Source organism: Dendrobates tinctorius, unplaced genomic scaffold (assembly GCF_039654945.1).
Source record: "Dendrobates tinctorius isolate UK_male_01 unplaced genomic scaffold, ASM3965494v1 ptg000475l, whole genome shotgun sequence".
Taxonomy (NCBI): Eukaryota; Metazoa; Chordata; class Amphibia; order Anura; family Dendrobatidae; genus Dendrobates; species Dendrobates tinctorius.
In genome coordinates, this window is record NW_027362137.1 from 1,682,364 (window position 1) to 1,702,723 (window position 20,360).

General features: G+C 43.6%; 1 protein-coding gene across 7 annotated transcripts in view; it reads right to left on the reverse strand.

Annotated features, from left to right (window-relative positions):
- Positions 1–492: 492 nt before the first annotated feature.
- Positions 493–20,360, reverse strand: part of NDUFV3 (NADH:ubiquinone oxidoreductase subunit V3) — a 71,473-nt gene continuing 51,605 nt past the window's right edge. For 6 of the 7 annotated variants that reach the window (XM_073564702.1, XM_073564698.1, XM_073564700.1 and 3 more), the window contains exons 3-4: positions 11,384–11,467; positions 493–885 (exon numbers count right to left, since the gene is read on the reverse strand). In XM_073564702.1, the coding sequence (XP_073420803.1) occupies positions 716–885; positions 11,384–11,467 (254 nt within the window). In that variant the 3' untranslated portion in view covers positions 493–715. The other variant, XM_073564697.1, reaches the window with a different exon arrangement.

Sequence of the window (20,360 nt, forward strand, 5' to 3'; positions counted from 1 at the left end):
TAAATTCTGCCTTTCTGAAATCCAACCTTAGAATCTAAGTCCTCACTGGTCTTCCTCCTCTTGTAATACAAAATTCGAGGATAGCATGATCGCTGCCTCCTAAATTCCCCACCACCATTTTCACCTTGTTGGTAACAATTAAGTCCAACATGGCAGATCCTCTTGTCTACCTTTTGAAAGATAAAGTTGTCGAGAGACAATAAGAATATTCTGGACCCATTAATTTTGCCTGAGATTCCCAACAAATATCTGGATAGTTAAAATCTCCCATGATCACTATGTTGTACTTGTTTGAGAACAAAGACATGTGATGTAAAAAGTGTTCATCCATGTCTTCAATCTGCCCAGGTGACCTATAGTAAACACCTACAACAGTGTCCTTTCTGTAATTCTCTCCTTGTATTCCTTCCAAGTTTCTACAGATCTACCAGTGTCTGAAGCTTGGATCTCTGTGGAGATATACGCTTTCCTAACATACAATGCAACACCGCCTCTTGTTAAGCCTTTATTTCCAGTCACCATTTCCTTGATTTTCTGTCATCTTGATTTCCAGGCACCATAGGAACTTGTGCTAGTGACATGCACATAAGTGTAGGACTATAAAAAGCTGTTGACTTGTAATTGTTCCCAGGAATGGTGTGCAGAAAAACACAGATGAGAAGGTCAGGACAAAGCATTACATATACAGAGATTATTCTTTTTAAACAATCAGGTCTCAATGACGAGGTGAAGGACGACCCGATGACGGCTGTGGGAGACGAAGCTTCGCCAGCTCCACATCCACATCTACAAAGGTGAAGGGTGTGTAGGAAAAATGCTGCAAATTCTGGTATTTTGTGTTATCAAATGGCTCCTTGGGGGCAACACAAGGCTCCAGGGGTAAATCTGCAAGAGAAGACAGTGATTGTAAAAAGGAAAGGTAACAGACCACAAGGATTAAGAAATCAAGAAGGAATCAAAAACATAAGGTAAGCTGCTCCCCACCGCCTCTCCAGTGACTGCAATCAGATATAAAATGGTATCCATCATGGCGCACTCATCGCTACATCTTAGTGGCACATGTAGAACAAGGTCACTGAAAGCAAAACAATTATTGTCTCCTACTCAACATCACCATTAATGGTTACCTAAATTATGGAGTCAAAACCCTGCAGAAATAGGGAGACAAGAAATGTCTCGCTGACATCAACGACCTTCAAGATGAAGGGTAAGCATCTGACTTTGCAGCTAGTTAACTGTTCCCTGTAGTGGGGACTTGTAGCACATCATTGCTCAGGCAATGTCCCACCCTTGCTTATAAAGTCATCATTGCACGTGATACTCCGCACAGAAATACCCATACCATCACACTTCACACCGTGTCTATGTCAGAATCATCATGCACATAACCAGCTTTACAAGACTGGATTAGATATTAGATGCAGTTCCATTCAAAAGTTTGGACACCTATGTTCATACAATGGTTTTTCTTTGATACTATTTGGAATGTGGAAATTATAGTTCTGCAACCTTCAGTCGGAAAATATAAAGGAACTTATATGGAAAAAAGAAATGTGTTGGAAAAAAGCAAGGAAGTACCAAGCCTTAGATATCCACTAAGTCCTCCCTTTTACTCTGCTGATGGCTTTATTCCCTCTTATCTTCTCTCAGTCACTTTGGAATGGCTTCCAACAGTTGTGGAGGAGGACCCAGAGGTGCTGAGCACTTGTTGATTGCTTTGTCATCATTCTGTATCCAAATCATCCCAAACCACCCCACTTGCATGGGGTTTGGGAGATTGTGAAGGCCATAGCATCAGACTCAGCCTCTCTCCTCTTTGATCACACAGCTCTTTATATAGCCTGGACACGTGTTTTGGGTCTTTGTACTCTACAACACACGATAGTGCCACTAAGCGAAGACCAGACGGATGGCGGTTGCTGCCAAACACTGTGGTCGCAGAGCTGGGTATAGAACAAACCATCAAGTGTGTTACCTTTTGGAAGTGCATTGAGCAGCAAGGTGGTGTGCTGGTAAAAGGGGGAAAGAAAAAAAAAATCTTTTAAATCTTCTGCCTGAGCGAGTGTGAACGAGCTGAGTGTGACCTGAGCGTAAGTGCGAGCTGTGGAAAGTGTGTGACTTGAGATTCAGTGAAGAGGTGTTTGGAAAACCTATAACAAATACCTGTGTGAGTTGCTGAATTGTAGGTTGCTGAGTGCTTTCTACCTGTCCAATTTTTGGGGGGCTTGTTTAAATCTATTTTTTTTTTCTCTCTAATCTTTAATCTCTTATTTTACTATCTGTGTTTTTAAGGGTTAACTATATTGCATTTAAATCTTGAGGTGTAACTATATTCACAAGGGGTTAATTAAGGGTGGGAGTTCATACAGTAATTAAGGGTTTATAAGGGGCAGCTGGTTGGGGCTTAACTCCTTTTGGAAGTGCATTGAGCAGCAAGGTGGTGTGCTGGTAAAAGGGGAAAAAAAAAAAAAAAATCTTTTAAATCTTCTGCCCGAGCTGAGTGTGACCTGAGCGTAAGTGCGAACTGTGGTAAGTGTGTGACTTGAGATTCAGTGACTTTGGATTCAGGGAGTTTCCAAGGGAGGTATTACTGAATTGCTGTTATATTTTATTAATACTTTTTATTTATTTTTGCTTATCTTATTGTCTGGTGCAATCCCCATTAGGATGTGCTCCACTATTGCCAATGCCATCCAGTGCACGTCATGCCGCATGTATGAAATCCTTGAACAGCCGGTGGAGGGTGCATACTGCTGTGCGAGATGTGAGCACGTTGTGCATTTGGAAGCCCAGATTCTGGATCTAAATGTGCAGCTGGCAACACTGAGGTCCATAGACAATATGGAAAGGAGTCTTCTGCTCACTGAGCAGACGCTCAATGGGATAAATGAGGGGGGGATGCTAGGTTGGAGCTGCAGGACAGTGAGGCAGCTAGCTGGGTGACAGTTAGAAGGCGGGGTAGAGGGAAGAGCACCAGGGAGGCTAGTCCTGATCTTGCACACCCCAATAAGTTTGCTAAGTTGGCAGATGAGGGGAGTGTTAGTGCAGGAGTAGCACTGCTGCAGCAAGGCATGTCCTCTGAAAGCCGGAGGAGTGTCTGCTCCAGTAAGGGGGGAAATAGGAGAGCAGGGCAGGCCAGACAGGTTCTGGTAGTGGGAGACTCAATTATTAGGGGAACAGATAGGGCAATCTGTCACAAAGACAGGGATCGTCGAACGGTGTGCTGCCTACCTGGCGCTCGAGTCCGACACATCGCTGATCGGGCTGACAGATTACTGGGAGGGGCTGGTGAGGATCCAGCGGTCATGGTGCACATTGGCACAAATGACAAAGTTAGAGGTAGGTGGAAGGTCCTTAAAGATGATTTCAGGGAATTAGGCTGCAAGCTTAAAGCAAGGACCTCCAAGGTGGTATTTTCAGAAATACTTCCTGTACCACGTGCCACAACAGAGAGGCAACGGGAGATTAGGGAGGTTAATAAGTGGCTCAGGAATTGGTGTAGGAAGGAGGGGTTTGGGTTCCTGCAGAACTGGGCCGACTTCTCAGTTGGCTACAGGTTCTACGCTAGGGACGGGCTGCACCTCAATGGGGAGGGAGCAGCTGTGCTGGGGGAGAAAATGGCTAGAAGGTTGGAGGAGTGTTTAAACTAGGGACGGGGGGGAGGGTATTCCTTTTATAGGAGGGGAAGACAGTGTAGCTAGAGACCTGGGCACAAATAATGACATTGGGGGTGGGGGTGGCATGGGGGGTGGGGTTAGAACAGTTAATAATTTAAGAATAGAGGTACAGAGAGATACATAAAGTGCATGTATACTAATGCCAGAAGCCTTGCCAACAAAATGGAGGAATTGGAGTTAATGTTGTTGGAGCATAATTCTGACATGGTGGGGATATCTGAGACATGGCCGGACGAGAGCCGTGACCGGGCGGATAATTTACAGGGCTATAGTCTGTTCAGAAATGACCGAACAAATAAGCGAGGGGGAGGCGTGTGTTTATATGTAAAATCATCCTTAAAACCCATCCTGCGTGATAATATATATGAATCTAATGAAAATGTAGAGTCAATGTGGGGGGAGATAAGGGGAGGGGGGAAAAATAATACATTACTGATAGGGGTTTGTTATAAGTCTCCAAAAATAATGGAAGCTACAGAGAATATCCTCATAAAGCAAATAGATGAAGCAGCGACTCAAGGAGAAGTCATTATTATGGGGGACTTCACCTACCCTGAAATACATTGGGGAACAGAAACCTGCAGCTCCAGCAAAGGTGATAGGTGTCTGACAACTATGAGAGACAATCACCTTTCACAACTGGTTCAGGACCCAACAAGAGGGGGGGCACTGCTAGACCTAATATTAACCAACAGGCCAGACCGCAGATCAGATATAAGGGTTGGGGGTCACTTGGGTAATAGTGATCACAAGATAATAAGTGTTCAGGTGTCCTGTAATAAGATGTGTAGTAGAGGGGTTACAAGGACACTAAACTTCAGGAAAGCAAATTTCCAACGGATGAGAGATGATCTTGGTGCAATAACTGGGACGATATCCTGAGACATAAAAATACACAAAGACAATGGGAGACGTTTATTATCCTCCTGAATAGGAGCTGTGCACAATATATACCGTATGGGAATAAACATGCGAGAAATAGGAAGAAACCACTATGGCTAAATAGAGCTGTAAGGGGCGCAATAAGGGACAAAAATAAAGCATTTAGAGAATTAAAGCAAGTAGGTAGTGATGAAGCATTAACTAAATACAGAAGATTAAATAATTCTGTAAAAAGCAAATCAAAACAGCAAAGATTGAGACAGAGAGACTCATTGCCAGAGAAAGTAAAAATAATCCCAAAATATTCTTTAACTACATAAATAGTAAGAAGCTAAAAAATGATAGTGTTGGCCCCCTTAAAAATAGTCAGGGTGAAATGGTGGATGAGGAAAAAGCCAATATGCCAAATGACTTTTTTTCGACAGTGTTTACACAAGAAAATCCCATGACGGATAACATGATCAGGGATAAAAATTGTCCATTAAATGTCACCTGCTTAACCCAGCAGGAAGTACGGCGGCGTCTAAAAATCACTAAAATTGACAAATCCCCAGGCCCGGATGGGATACACCCCCGAGTACTGCAGGAATTAAGCACAGTCATAGATAGACCATTATTTATAATCTTTAAAGATTCCATAATAACAGGGTCTGTACCACAGGACTGGCGTATAGCAAATGTGGTGCCAATATTCAAAAAGGGACAAAAACTGAACTTGGAAATTATAGGCCAGTGAGTTTAACTTCAACTGTGGGTAAAATCCTGGAGGGTTTTCTAAAAGATACTATACTGGAGTATCTGGAGAAGAATAACCTTATGACCCAATATCAACATAGGTTTACAAGGGACCGTTCCTGTCAGACTAATCTGATAAGCTTTTATCGAGAGGTAAGTTCCGGACTGGACCAAGGGAATGCAGTGGATGTGGTGTACATGGACTTTTCAAAAGCTTTTGATACGGAGCCACACAAAAGGTTGATACATAAAATGAGAACAATGGGGATAGGGGAAAATATGTGTAGGTGGGTTAAGAGCTGGCTCAGGGATAGGAAACAAAGGGTGCTTATTAATGGAGCACACTCGGACTGGGTCACGGTTAGCAGTGGGGTACCACAGGGGTCAGTATTGGGCCCGCTTCTTTTTAACATATTTATTAATGACCTTGTAGGGGGCATAGAGAGTAGAATTTCAATATTTGCAGATGACACTAAACTCTGCAGGGTAATCAATACAGAGGAGGACAATTTTATATTACAGGAGGATTTATGTAAACTAGAAGCTTGGGCTGATAAATGGCAAATGAGCTTTAATGGGGATAAATGTAAGGTCATGCACTTGGGTAGAACGAACAAGATGTATAATTATGTGCTTAATTGTAAAACACTGGGCAAAACTGTCACTGAAAAAGACCTGGGTGTATGGGTGGACGACAAACTCACATTTAGTGGCCAGTGTCAGGCAGCTGCTGCAAAGGCAAATAAAATAATGGGATGCATTAAAAGAGGCATAGATGCTCATGAGGAGAACATAATGTTACCTCTATATAAGTCACTAGTGCGACCACACTTAGAATACTGTGTACAGTTCTGGTCTCCGGTGTATAAGAAAGACATAGCTGAACTGGAGCGGGTGCAGAGAAGAGCGACCAAGGTTATTAGGGAACTGGGGGGTCTGCAATACCAAGACAGGTTATTACACTTGGGGTTATTTTTAGGGATGATCTTATTACAATGTATAAATATATGCGGGGACAATACAAAGACCTTTCTAATGATCTTTTTACTCTTAGACCTGTGACGGGGACAAGGGGGCATCCTCTACGTCTGGAGGAAAGAAGGTTTAAGCATACTCACAGACGCGGATTCTTTACTGTAAGAGCAGTGAGACTATGGAACTCTCTGCCATATGATGTTGTAATGAGTGATTCCCTACTAAAATTTAAGAAGGGACTGGATGCCTTTCTTGAAAAGTATAATATTACAGGGTATATACACTAGTTTCCTTAATATTGCGTTGATCCAGGGAGCTAGTCTGATTGCCGTATGTGGAGTCAGGAAGGAATTTTTTTCCCCAATGTGAAGCTTACTGTTGCCACATGGGTTTTTTTTGTCTTCCTCTGGATCAACATGTTAGGGCAAGTTAGGACAGGATATGGGTTGAACTAGATGGACTTAAAGTCTTCCTTCAACCTTAATTACTATGTTACTATGTTACCAGCAAAGCACACTCCACATCATTACACCTCTCCTCCATGCTTCATGGTGGCAACACACCTGTGGAAACCATACACTCATCTGACAGACATGGCGCCTGGTATCAAAAATCCCAAGTTTTGACTCATCACACTGCAGTACAGATTTTCACTGATCTCATGTCGTCTTTGTGTTATACTTGTTAGCAGTCCTCAGCACTGGATAGGATGCAGAAATTCTACCATCAATTGACTCTTGTAGTCTCATCTGGAAAGCTGACATTGAGGCACTGTGTCGAGTACTTAAAGAGAATCAGTCAGTGGGATCGTCTCTCCTGGGCATGGAGGTCATAGGACATTGAATTAAATGATACCGTGATACCTGTGACCTGATGTCTACTTCCAGAGGAATCCACATTTTAATGTGTAAATGAGCCGTTAAGATCTGCCAGAAAGAGAATTGTCCTCCAAAGCTTATTGTAAATGAACGTGTGCATTACCAGTAGGGACATGAAATGATGGACAGCTCACTCTCTAGATCTACATGTCTCACAATGATGATGCCCCTGTCATCTACAATAATCTCTGAAGGCAGATTCCCATGCAAATCTGTGCTATAGATCATAGCAGCTCATTGAAAAGCAAAGAAAATGTGTTTTTTTTTTTCTGTAATAAGATATCAAGGTCGTCATCTCATTCAGCGGTCTATGACCACATGCCCATACAGACTGCTTAGAAGGAACGCTCCTACTGACAGGTTCCCTTCTTTTTTCTGTGCACCATTTATGAGGGCTGTTATGGAAGGTCATTATGTTGTTTCTGAGACTGGAAACTGATGAATTCATCCTCCGCATCAAAGGTCGTTATTGATCTCATCATGGCAATTGTTGTCATGACTGCATTTGAGGTTCTCGCAATTTCCCAGACTTACCTTCAGGTCTTGCAGTAATGATGAAACTCTTTTCCTCGTAGTTGAGTGTTTCTTGCCATAGTCTGGGTCAGACTAGGTGTGGAATAAGCTCTGCACCATAACTGCCTTTGCAAACACACTCGACAGCAGCAATTATCTACTGAGGAATCCATGAATTAATTTTTGATTAGGCAACCTGTTTATTGGAAGCAATTCCAGGTGACCACCTGATGGAGCTGAGGGAATGATGAGGGTGCGAAACGGTCAGAGTAAACTGTTGTTAGTTGCGGAATCTGAGGCATAAAACATTGGTTTTTTCCTCACTTGTTTCCATACATTCCTTTGTGGTTTTGTTGCCTTCAGTCTGAATCTACAATATGTGACTTTCAGTAAGAACAAGAAAAACCATTGAACAGGTGTGTCCAAACCTTAGACATGTAGTGTAGAATATTTAGCTCCATTACTCTAGGACCCAAGAAGAGAAATGAACTTTGTGAAGAAAATGATTTGTGGCCAGAAGTTCAGGTCTGAGGAACCATCAGTACTTCACAGGAAAGTCCTGAAACAGAACGTCTCCAGATTGCCCAACTTCAGAAATCTCTTATTGGACTGCAGTGGAGGCAGAGAAATAAATGTTGGCCCTCCGCAACTCATGTGGTAGACCCTCCTGTGTCCAAGAGATGCTTCTATCAGACGGGACCTTGAGGCTGCACTCACAGTCTGTTACAGTATCTGCACACATCTTCACCAGAAAGCAGGAGATTGTTTAACCCTGCTGTTCTGTTCGTTTCCACTATACACTTGTACTGCTCCGGTCATTTTTAACCGGACCTATTAAAATGCTGTTTTAGCTACTTAAAAAATTTTTTTTGAATACCTGTTGCATTATTATACTGTATGTGAACATGGTTGGTCATTATAAAAAAAAAAATACGTAAAAAAACTCAATTTTTTTATTTATTTTGTGTTTATAATGGTTACAAGGGCTTATTGAATTCTGCACAGAAATTACAAATTTGAGCTTAACTAACTAAAACAACTACTACAACAACTATAACAACTATAACTAAAATTAACTATAGTATAAAATGCATGCAAACTTTTGAAAAAAATAGTAAAAATAATAAAAAAAAATTAAAAAAAAACAACTGACAACTGATTTTTTTTTAATTTTTAGAGGAAAAGCAGGGTAAATAACATACAGAGAAAAAAAATTGCACAGAACTGTACTGAAAGCCAATGCGTATGGTTTGTACTGAAAGCATGTGTAAATCTGCACCTAAAGCAACTGTTTACTTCATAAACAATAGTAGATGCAATAAGTAGTCTCAAAAGAAATAATAACTCATTTGTTTTACTCAAAAAATGGCTGAAATTAGCATAAAATGCTATGCGGTCATTTTTGACCGGAACAGTACAAGTGTAAAAAAAAATGTGGCGCAAAAACTAAACCAAAAAAAAAAAAAAAAGTACCCTTAGAAAGAACCCCTCAAATTAGGAAAATAGAAGTAACCACAAGTTTCAGAACCGCATAATGAATTTTTTAAAAAATATCAAAGTTCAAAAACGGTCATTTTTGACCGAACAGAACAGCAGGGTTAAAAGCTTGATGTGTCCCTTAACTTAGATGTATCGTGAGCAGTGAGCGCTGTAAACTTCTGCTCTGCACGGGGCCAAAGTGTCGAGAACAGCAAAGCTTCATCAACAGAGCTTCCTTACCATAACTTGCTCTCAGTGGATACGGTGCTTTACTCGGTGAGGTCTGTATAAAGCCAACACTTTTCAGCACAAATCCTCGATTGAACTGTGATCTGAGGAATTTGGAGACAAGTATCCCTTGATCTCTTTCCCATGTTCCCCAATCCATTTTTGAACAACCATTATCCTAGCACAGCAATTAGGGGATCTGGTGCCATGAAGGGGGAACCGAACACCGCTCAGGTAGGCGTTACATCCACATGATGCCAGCAGAAGACTCATACAGCAGAATATCTTCTCTGAAAATCACTTGCCTACAGTACTGTTATATATTTTCATGGTGGAGAGAAGTCAATTTGCTACTCAGAACCATCAGAACCCATACAGAAAGAAGTGACGCAATGAATGTCCTGACGCCTTTCAGTCATAGCTACGATGCTCCGCGTGTCCAGGTACCTTTCTGTCATAGCTACGACGCTCCGCATATTCTAAGTACCTTCTATCATAGCTGCGACACTAAGCCTGTTCTATCATAGCCAGCAGTACATTTAAGTTCAGTGACTTCTATGGGACTGGGGCTGGTAGCCAACACTTGGGCTCCAATAACCTTTTCACTTGTTGCCACTTTTGAAATGTATTAACCACCACATCCTGGTAATATCCCACAAGACAAGCCATCTACTCAAAACACCTCAGAAGATCCTCCGCCTACTGGGAACATCCAACAAGACCTGCCATATATAGAGGGTAACCACACAGGACCTGCTGTTTCTGAGATGACTTAGTCATCACAATTTTGCCTTGAGACTGCGACCATCATGGATACTACCGTATATACACTGTTGACTGGTGAAGCCCCTGGCTCTGTAACGTCAGACCACAGTGTCATTTAGAAGCAGACAGAGAAGCCACCACACTTGGCCTTACTACCATATATCCTCCTCAATGATCCTGTCATACCTCTGCAGGAGAAACATTAGCCCCTTCGAAAAATGTCAAAGAAAATACAAGGAAGACTGTTAAGGGGAATATAAGCCATTGTTACACAGAGAAATGTAAGGAGCAAGCAATAAAGATCAGACAGGAGCACCCCTCCAAGTATCTGCCCAGCAGGTTTAAAGCAGAAGCTGTGAACAAGGCGCAAAGTCGATGGCATAGACAATGTGAACTGAGCAGCAAGCTTCTGGATAGGAGGGAGATGGAAGAAAACAAAGGGAAGAAGCAAAGTGTCCTCACATGGTTCCTGTAGCTCTGCGGTCTTCTCCGATGCTGGAAGCTTCTCCGATGATGTAGATGATAGAATGTGGGTCACACTGGACTCAGGAGCTGATGTCTCTCCTGTTTCTGAGGGCAGTTCCTCAAATGTTGCCAGTATCACAATATCCTCGGAATCAGCTCCTTCAGTAAGCCCTGACCGATCCAAATCAGCTCCTTCAGTAAGCCCTGACCGATCCAAATCAGCTCCTTCAGTAAGCCCTGACCGATCCAAATCAGCTCCTTCAGTAAGCCCTGACCGATCTACTGCCTTCACTTTGTCTGATGCAAGTATTGTCATCTTTGAGTGTAGGGGTGGAGCATGCAGACCCTTCTCTTCTACGGTCACCACTTGTGCCAAGTCTTGCATATCTTCAGCATTCTCCTCACTGAACCCCGTTCGGCCTTTTGGCTCTTGTGCCACTCGACTATCTTTCTCCAGACTTGTGTGACCAGGATTAGAGGAACACTTCTGGGAAGATGGTGACCAATCCTTGCGTTCTCCTTGGCTGTCTCCTTTATTGACACGTAGATCGGTGACCTTCCTATTCTCTTCTTCATTTTCGGAGTCAGAGCTGGAGTCAGAGCTGGAATCTGAGCTAGAATCAGGGCCAGAATCATCTTCTATGAGAGATGACCTATCCATGCACTGATCAGTGCGACTCAAGAACTTTTGTTGAGACTGCATCTCTCTGTCCGACAGTCTACCCGACCTTCCCACTTCCAGCAGCGGAGCTACCACTGGTCTGAGGGTGCCATTTCTATTCTCACCTGTATCTGATTGCTGGAAGTGAGACGCTTTCACTGGAAATGAGACCAGTGTCTTACTGTCTCTTGTGTGAGGTGAGCCCTTACCTAAGAAAAAGAGATATTCAGTGTCACAAAACAGACACAGTGAGATAATTCAAGCTCATTACTGCAAGCACACATCTGAGAAAGACATGGTATTACTAGCCCACGGTGGGGGAAAATGATGAAAGGGGGTTAATCCAGACCCTGGCCATATATACAGTTAGATCCACATCATGCCACCACACATAGGAGGAATGATATGTCTGCATATGACCCAGCTGATACAGCCACAGAGATCGTTGCACGAGGGTGATGATCCATTAAAACAACCTGCTGACCTCCCTGGGGCTTCACATCGTGTGTCGTAGATCAACTAGTAAAATGAATGAACACATCTACAGAGGGTGCACACATCACCCTCACATTGAACATAAGGGATTAATTATAACTAGGGAAGTAAGAAAAGAGCCAACACTTCAACCTCCACTGAAGTAGGAAGTCCTGCTGTGAACAGGTAATGACAGTAGGGAATCTGCTGAGAGCCAGGCACCAAGTCTAGGATTCCTATACTCAGAGGCAAAGAAGTATGCTTCCTCTGTTCAAAGGTATCTCAGACACTTTGGAGCCAGTGATGAATATTGGGAATAAACGATTGTCAGCTCATCCAGGATGGATCATGGTAGCATATAGTCCATAGGTGATGCATGGAACCTACAGGGCCTGTGTCCCCGGCACAGAAGCCAAACACAAATTGCAGCACTAACAAAAAATATTAAATACAAAAAAGGTATTAAAACATCACTAAAACAGCATGTCAAAAGATGAAAAACATGGAGGGAAGGAAAATGTTTTTTCTTCCCTCCATGTTTTTCTTGACATGCTGTTTTAATGACGTTAATAATTTTTTTAGATTTTATTTTTCTGTTGCTGCGGCAATATTTTCTTTGTATTTTGATGGAATATTGGGGTTTGCATTGATCCAATATTTATGGGAGATAACTTTTCGGCGTTGTGGTGAACTGACAAACATAAACCACTCACATCACGGTAAGGCCATCCTAACATCTCCAACTTAATATCAGGCAGATGAATGATGCTATCCATGCCATGTTTCATCTCTATAGAAAGGTAAAATTGTGATAGGAAGCATGACAACAATTTCTCCCCCCTGGAACCTCCAGGGGTGGAGATATCCTGAAATGTGTGGATTTCATAACCTTCTAAAGACCAAGCATATCCCACGACCAGCTCCCATATGAGCTCACTGCGGGGAGGCATGTGGGTGGAACCTTGAGCTAATAAAAAGGTCTGGAAAACACAGTGCTCCGTAGTTCTGTTCGTTGCTCTAAGGAGTTCTTCCCTCCAGTAAGTGCTGAGACATTTCTGTAACACAGAATTAGTATTTTCTGTCATTATCCCATGTAATTGTATATACCATATTGCTTTGCTCCCATTGTGGGACATCTTTTGTATATTTTTATAAACACTGCCTACTTTTCAGGATTAAATATTTAAAATTTAATAGCTTACTTGATTCATCTTGCTCTATAAACCGCACCCCTGAAGCCATAAGCTACGATACGTCGGGTGTCCAATCGGCCAGTATAAACGAATGGTCGCGGCAGTCTTTCATGGGTTATTTGGAAGCTTGGCGGTGACCAAACTAGAGTGTGTGTGTATGCGTATATATATATATATATATATACATACACACACAGTACAGACCAAAAGTTTGGACACACCTTCTCATTCAAAGAGTTTTCTTTATTTTCATGACTATGTAGATTCATAGTCATCAAAGGCATCAAAACTATGAATTACCACATGTGGAATTATATAATTAACAAAAAAGTGTGAAATAACTGAAAATATGTCTTATATTCTAGGTTCTTCAAAGTAGCCACCTTTTGCTTTGATTACTGCTTTGCATACTCTTGGCATTCTTTTGATGAGCTTCAAGAGGTAGTCACCGGAAATGGTCTTCCAACAGTCTTGAAGGAGTTCCCAGAGATGCTTAGCACTTGTTGACCCTTTTGCCTTCACTCTGCGGTCCAGCTCACCCCAAACCATCTCGATTGGGTTCAGGTCTGGTGACTGTGGAGGCCAGGTTGTCTAGCGTAGCACCCCATCACTCTCCTTCTTGGTCAGATAGCCCTTACACAGCCTGGAGGTGTGTTTGAGGCCATTGTCCTGCTGAAAAATAAATGATGGTCCAACTAAACGCAAACCGGATGGAATAGCATGCCGCTGCCAGATGCTGTGGTAGCCATGCTGGTTCAGTATGCCTTCAATTTTGAATAAATCCCCAACAGTGTCACCAGCAAAGCACCCCCACACCATCACACCTCCTCCTCCATGCTTCACGGTGGGAACCAGGCATGTAGAGTCCATCCGTTCACCTTTTCTGCGTCGCACAAAGACACGGTGGTTGGAACGAAAGATCTCAAATTTGGACTCATCAGACCAAAGCACAGATTTCCACTGGTCTAATGTCCATTCCTTGTGTTCTTTAGCCCAAACAAGTCTCTTCTGCTTGTGGCCTGTCCTTAGCAGTGGTTTCCTAGCAGCTATTTTACCATGAAGGCCTGCTGCACAAAGTCTCCTCTTAATAGTTGTTGTAGAGATGTGTCTGCTGCTAGAACTCTGTGTGGCATTGACCTGGTCTCTAATCTGAGCTGCTGTTAACCTGCGATTTCTGAGGCTGATGACTCGGATGAACTTATCCTCCGCAGCAGAGGTGACTCTTGGTCTTCCTTTCCTGGGGCGGTCCTCATGTGAGCCAGTTTCTTTTTAGCGCTTGATGGTTTTTGCCACTGCACTTGGGGACACTTTCAAAGTTTTCCCAATTTTTCGGACTGACTGACCTTCATTTCTTAAAGTAATGATGGCCACTCGTTTTTCTTTACTTAGCTGCTTTTTTCTTGCCATAATACAAATTCTAACAGTCTATTCAGTAGGACTATCAGCTGTGTATCCACCAGACTTCTGCACAACACAACTGATGGTCCCAACCTCATTTATAAGGCAAGAAATCCCACTTATTAAACCTGACCAGGCACACCTGTGAAGTGAAAACCATTTCCGGTGACTACCTCTTGAAGCTCATCAAGAGAATGCCAAGAGTGTACAAAGCAGTAATCAAAGCAAAAGGTGGCTACTTTGAAGAACCTAGAATATAAGACATACAGTATTTTCAGTTGTCTCACACTTTTTTGTTAATTATATAATTCCACATGTGGTAATTCATAGTTTTGATGCCTTCAGAGTGAATCTACAATATTCATAGTCATGAAAATAAAGAAAACGCTTTGAATGAGAAGGTGCGTCCAAACTTTTGGTCTGTACTATATATATATATATATATATATATATATATATATATATAAAATACAGGGGATGGCGGTGTATATATAATACATACAGGAGCTTCTCACAAAATTAATCATCAAAAAGTGAATTTATTTCAGTTCTTCAATACAAAAAGTGAATGAATCTCCTCTATTCTATAGAGTCATTACACACAGAGTAATCTATTTCTGGTAATGTTGATGATTGTGGCTTACAGCCAATGAAAACCCCAAAGTCATTATCTCAGGAAATTAGAATACTTTATAACACCAGCTTGAATTTTTTTTTTTAAATCTGAAATGTTGTCCTACTGAAATGTATGATCAGTAAATGCCCTCATTACTTGGTCAGGCTCCTTTGGCATCAATTACTGCATCAATGTGGCGAGGCATGGAGGCAATCAGCCTGTGGCACTGCTGAGGGGTTATGGAAGCCCAGGATGCTTTGATAGCAGCCTTCAGCTCGTCTGCATTGTTGGGTCTGGTGTCTCTCAGCTTCCTCTTGACAATACTCCATAGATTCTCTGTTAAGGTCAGACTAGTTTGCTGCCAATCAAGCACAGTGATACTGCTGTGTGTAAACCAGGTATTGGTACTTTTGGCAGTGTGGACAGGTGCCAAGTCCTGTCGGAGAATTAAATTTCCATCTCCAAAAAGCTTGTCGGCAGAGGGAAGCATGAAGTGCTGTCACGACACTTGTGACCAGCAGACTGCACAACAAACACCAACAACGGGATGGAAAAAGGGGGAGGAAGGCCCTAACAATAGGGAACGAGGGATGGGACACCGCCTAACACAGCCTGTGCCTATCCTTAAACTCCCCTAACGCCCTAAATGGGTCCTTCCCCCTGCCGTTATCAAGAACCTCAACTCAAGCTGTCACCTCACTATACCCTGGCTAGTGCACTGACCAGCAAGGAAGCTAGCCTCACCACTGCAGATGATAAAAACACAGGGGGTGGTGACAAGCACAAGAGAGACAAGGACAGGGAATAAGGAAACTTAGCTTTTAAGCTTCTGCTGCAAGCTCCACACGGCAAAGGATACGGAACCAGGACAAGCAGCTGATACACGCTGACACCAGAGAGCTCCCAACTCATCGGCTGAGAAAAACTCTATTACCAACAGTCAGCTGATGTGTCAGGGGACTATATAAAGGATGGTGGGAGTGGTCACCACCCACATCAGCTGTCCAGCAACACAGCAGATGCCAGCATGGAAACTGACATTAACCCTTGCTGGCCTGCAAGGAAACAAAGCTACAGTGCCTTGCGAAAATATTCGGCCCCCTGGAACTTTTCAGCCTTTTCCCACATATCATGCTTCAAACATAAAGATTCCAAATGTAAATTTTTGGTGAAGAATCAACAACAAGTGGGACACAATTGTGAAGATGAACAAAATTTATTGGTTATTTTAAATTTTTGTGGAAATTCAAACACTGAAAAGTGGGGCGTGCAATATTATTCGGCCCCTTTAACTTAATACTTTGTTGCGCCACCTTTTGCTGCGATTACAGCTGCAAGTCACTTGGGGTATGTCTCTATCAGTTTTGGACATCGAGAGACTGAAATTCTCGCCCATTCTTCCTTGGCAAACAGCTCGAGCTCAGTGAGGTTGGATGGAGATCGTTTGTGAACAGCAGTTTTCAGTTCTTTCCACAGATTCTCGATTGGATGCAGGTCTGGACTGTGACTTGGCCATTCTAACACCTGGAGACGTTTATTTGTGAACCATTCCATTGTAGATTTTGCTTTATGTTTGGGATCATTGTCTTGTTGGAAGACAAATCTCCGTCCCAGTCTCAGGTCTTTTGCAGACTCCAACAGATTTTCTTCAAGCATGTTCCTGTATTTGGCTCCATCCATCTTCCCATCACTTTTAACCATCTTCCCTGTCCCTGCTAAAATGTAGGCCCAAACCATGATGCTGCCACCACCATGTTTGACAGTGGGGATGGTGTGTTCAGGGTGATGAGCTGTGTTACATTTACACCAAAAATATCGTTTAGCATTGTTGCCCAAAAGTTTGATTTTGGTATCATCTGATCAGAGCACCTTCTTCCACATGTTTTGTGTGTCTCACAGGTTGCTTGGTGCAAACTTTAAATGACACTTTTTATGGATATCTTTGAGAAAAGGCTTTCTTCTTGCCACTCTTCCATAAAGGCCAGATTTGTGCAGTGTAAGACTGTTGCTCTATGGACAGACTGTCCCACCTCAGCTGTAGATCTCTGCAGTTCATCGAGAGTGATCATGGGCCTCTTGACTGCATCTCTGATCAGTCTTCTCCTTGATTAAGATGAAATTTTAGAGGGACAGCCGGGTCTTGGTAGATTTGCAGTGGTAGGATACTCCTTCCATTTCAATATGATCGCTTGCACAGTGCTCCTTGGGATGTTTAAAGTTTTGGAAATCATTTTGTATCCAAATCTGGCTTTAAACTTCTCCACAACAGTATCACGGACCTTCCTGTTGTGTTCCTTGATCTTCATGATGCTCTCTGTGCTTCAAACAGAACCCTGAGACTATCACAGAGCAGGTGCATTTATATGGAGACTTGATTACACACAGGTTGATTATATTTATCATCATTAGTCATTTAGGACAACATTGGATCATTCAGAGATCCACAATGAACTTCTGGAGTGAGTCTAATGCACTGAAAGTAAAGGGGCTGAATAATATAGCAAGCCCCACTTTCCAGTTCTTGACTTTCCACAAAAATTTTAAATAACCAATAAATTTCGTTCAATTTCACAATTGTGTCCCACTTGTTGATTCTTCACCAAAAATTTACATTTGGTATCTTTATGTTAGAAGCATGATGTTACAGAACCACTCAGCACCCAGAATATGTTGTGCAGTTATATGTATATATAATAGGTTCTGTTGTGAGTTCATTTTTCCCTTCACCATTGAGGTATGATGAACTCCCTCCTCTGGTGAAGGAAGGTAGTGAGGCTGATTACCAATCACCTGGGCAGCTAGATGATGACTGGGTGGCTGGAATTGAGGACTGGATATAAGGCTGCCGACGCCCTTCTTCCTGGCTGGTGATTTTCCTGCTGGATTCTTGGAGACCAGTCTGATTCCTGCATCTCAAACCTAAGTTTTTCTGCTCTGCTTTGTAATCTTCAGTTTTGTTTTTGTTTTGCCTTGTTTTTTGGGAGTTCTGCCATCCCCGGCCGGGGGTGAGCTGAATTCCATTTTTGTCTCTGATCTGTTTATCTTTTGCTCTGTCTTCAGAATATACCTGAGTGCTGATATAGTCTTTTGAAGCCTAGCGACTTCAGGCCCTGTTTTTCCTATCAGTCGGTTGGCTCATTTTGATAGGGTTTTTGCGGATGGCAGACAGCAGCTTTCCTATCCTGTCCTATGTAGTTAGCTTGGGCCCCATCATTTGCTCAACCTATCTTTCTATCTGTGTTAGTGTTTTCATCTTGTTTCACCGTCATTATATGTTGGGGGCTGCCTATTGCTTTGGGGTCTGCTCTGGGGCAGTTTAGTTTTTCCCCTTTCTGTCTTTAGGCTATGTAGTTCTCCGTCTGTGATCGAGGGGTCTAGGGCACCGTAGGAACCCCCCACGGCTACTGCTAGTTGTTGTGGATAGGTTCCGTGGTCTGCAATCCGATTGCTGCCAACCTCTCTGGTTTTCTGGACTTAGCTGGTATTTTGTTTTTTCCTCCTTCGGTGACTCATCATAACAAGGTTCCATGTGAGATGCATGTCCTTAATGTATCAGCAGTGTCTGCCCTCCCCCCACCTTTGTAATTCCCACAGTAAACATCCGCAGGCTCCGGCCACCTGCGGCTTTTGTAATGCATGTCTGGCCTGACGCTTGTCTATTGGCTGGCCCTCTGTATCTGTGTGATATATTCTGTGTCATGTGAGTAAAGTGTTGTCAGACTGGAAATACATGGAGAAGCAGTGATCTTTTATATGCGCCCATGCACTCAGAGGAATTCCAGCCAGCGTCCTTCAGACTCCAGCCAACGCAGAGCGGACCTCCGAAAACACGGGGTGGTACTGAAAGAGGTACCCCAGCTTGGAAGACCCTGTTACACTGGTGGCAGCCAGCGGGATTTGATACCCCTTCTACAGGAGGAAAGGAATGAATGGAAAATAATTACCAGAAGTTAAAGAGGACTACATTAAAAGACCTGGTGGAAGCCCGAGGGTTGATCGCCAGCAACAAAACAAAAGCGGATTTGATAGCAGCCATCATGGAACACGACAGTGCAGCGCCCCCCAATGTGAATGTGGAGGAGACCGAATTCCAGAGGGAGGTAAAGAACAGAATGGCATTCTATGGCCCAAACCCTGCAGTAGTGATCATACGAGAGGTGATGGCTAATGTCCGTACTGATCTGAAGGAAAAGATGGCCGAGCGGACCAAAGTGGAGCTGGCCAAGATGGAGATGGCAGAGCGGAGAGAGGAGAGTCAGCGAGCAGGGGGAGCTCTGGCCTGCGACCAGGTACCTTCAACAGTAAGCCACAAAAAGATCCAGTATAATGCCTTCCGACAGTTGGGGGAGGCAGAGGAAGACATTGATGGCTTTCTGCAGGACTTTGAGCGGCAGTGTGCTCTTCATCAAGTAAAGCCGGAGGAATGGGTTCAGATTCTGGCCAGCAAGCTGACAGGCCGGGCAGCGGATGCCTATCGCACGGTACCTGATGAGGACTGTATGGACTATGAGCGGATCAAAGAAGTGATCTTGGCCCGGTATGCGCTGACACCAGAGGCCTACCGCCAAAAGTTCCGTGGACTTATAAAACGCGTAACCAATACCCACGCTGAATGGGCCTGTAAATTACGGCGGTCACTGCTACAGTGGGTACAAGGGAGCCAAGCAACCACTAAGGAGGACGTCCTCCAGCTCTTCCTGTTAGAACGATTCTTTAATGGACTAAACCCCGAGACACAGGAATGGCTTCGGGACAGGCGGCCAATGACTCTTGAGGAAGCCGCTTGTCTGGCCGATGAACATTATGATGCCAGGAGGCCGCAGTTGTCCAGATCAAAGGTGGTCACTAAGGGCCCGCCCATGAACCTGGAGGGCCCCAAACCACCGAAGATTGTAGGGGGACCAGCTAGAAACCCGGCCTACAACAGTCCCCCTGGGGCGCGATGCCACACCTGTCGTCAGCTGGGCCACCTGCAAAGACAATGCCCCAACTGGACTCAGCATACCCAGTGTCCAAACCCGGGACCAGCTACCTTCAGCCGGGCTGCTGTACACTGCTACCAAGGTGAAGCTGACCCGGCATTGGGGGCTATGATTAACCAAGGGGTGGAAGAGATGGAGGAAGTGCTGCAAGAAGTAGACCCCGTGCAGGCAGCCCGGCAGATAATCGACAACAGCATCGACAAGTCGCGTGGGTTAATGGGAAACGTATGCAGGGACTAAGAGATGCCGGGGCAACTTTGACCCTTGTGAAGCCTCATCTCGTCCGGGACCAAGAGAAGACGGACCGGACAGTGGCAGTCTGTGTAGCAGGGGGAGCCATACATCGACTACCCACTGCCAGGATTCACCTGAACTTGGGAGTCAGGGATGGCCTTGTTGAGGTCGGCTTGATGGAGGATTTGCCTGCAGACGTCTTGCT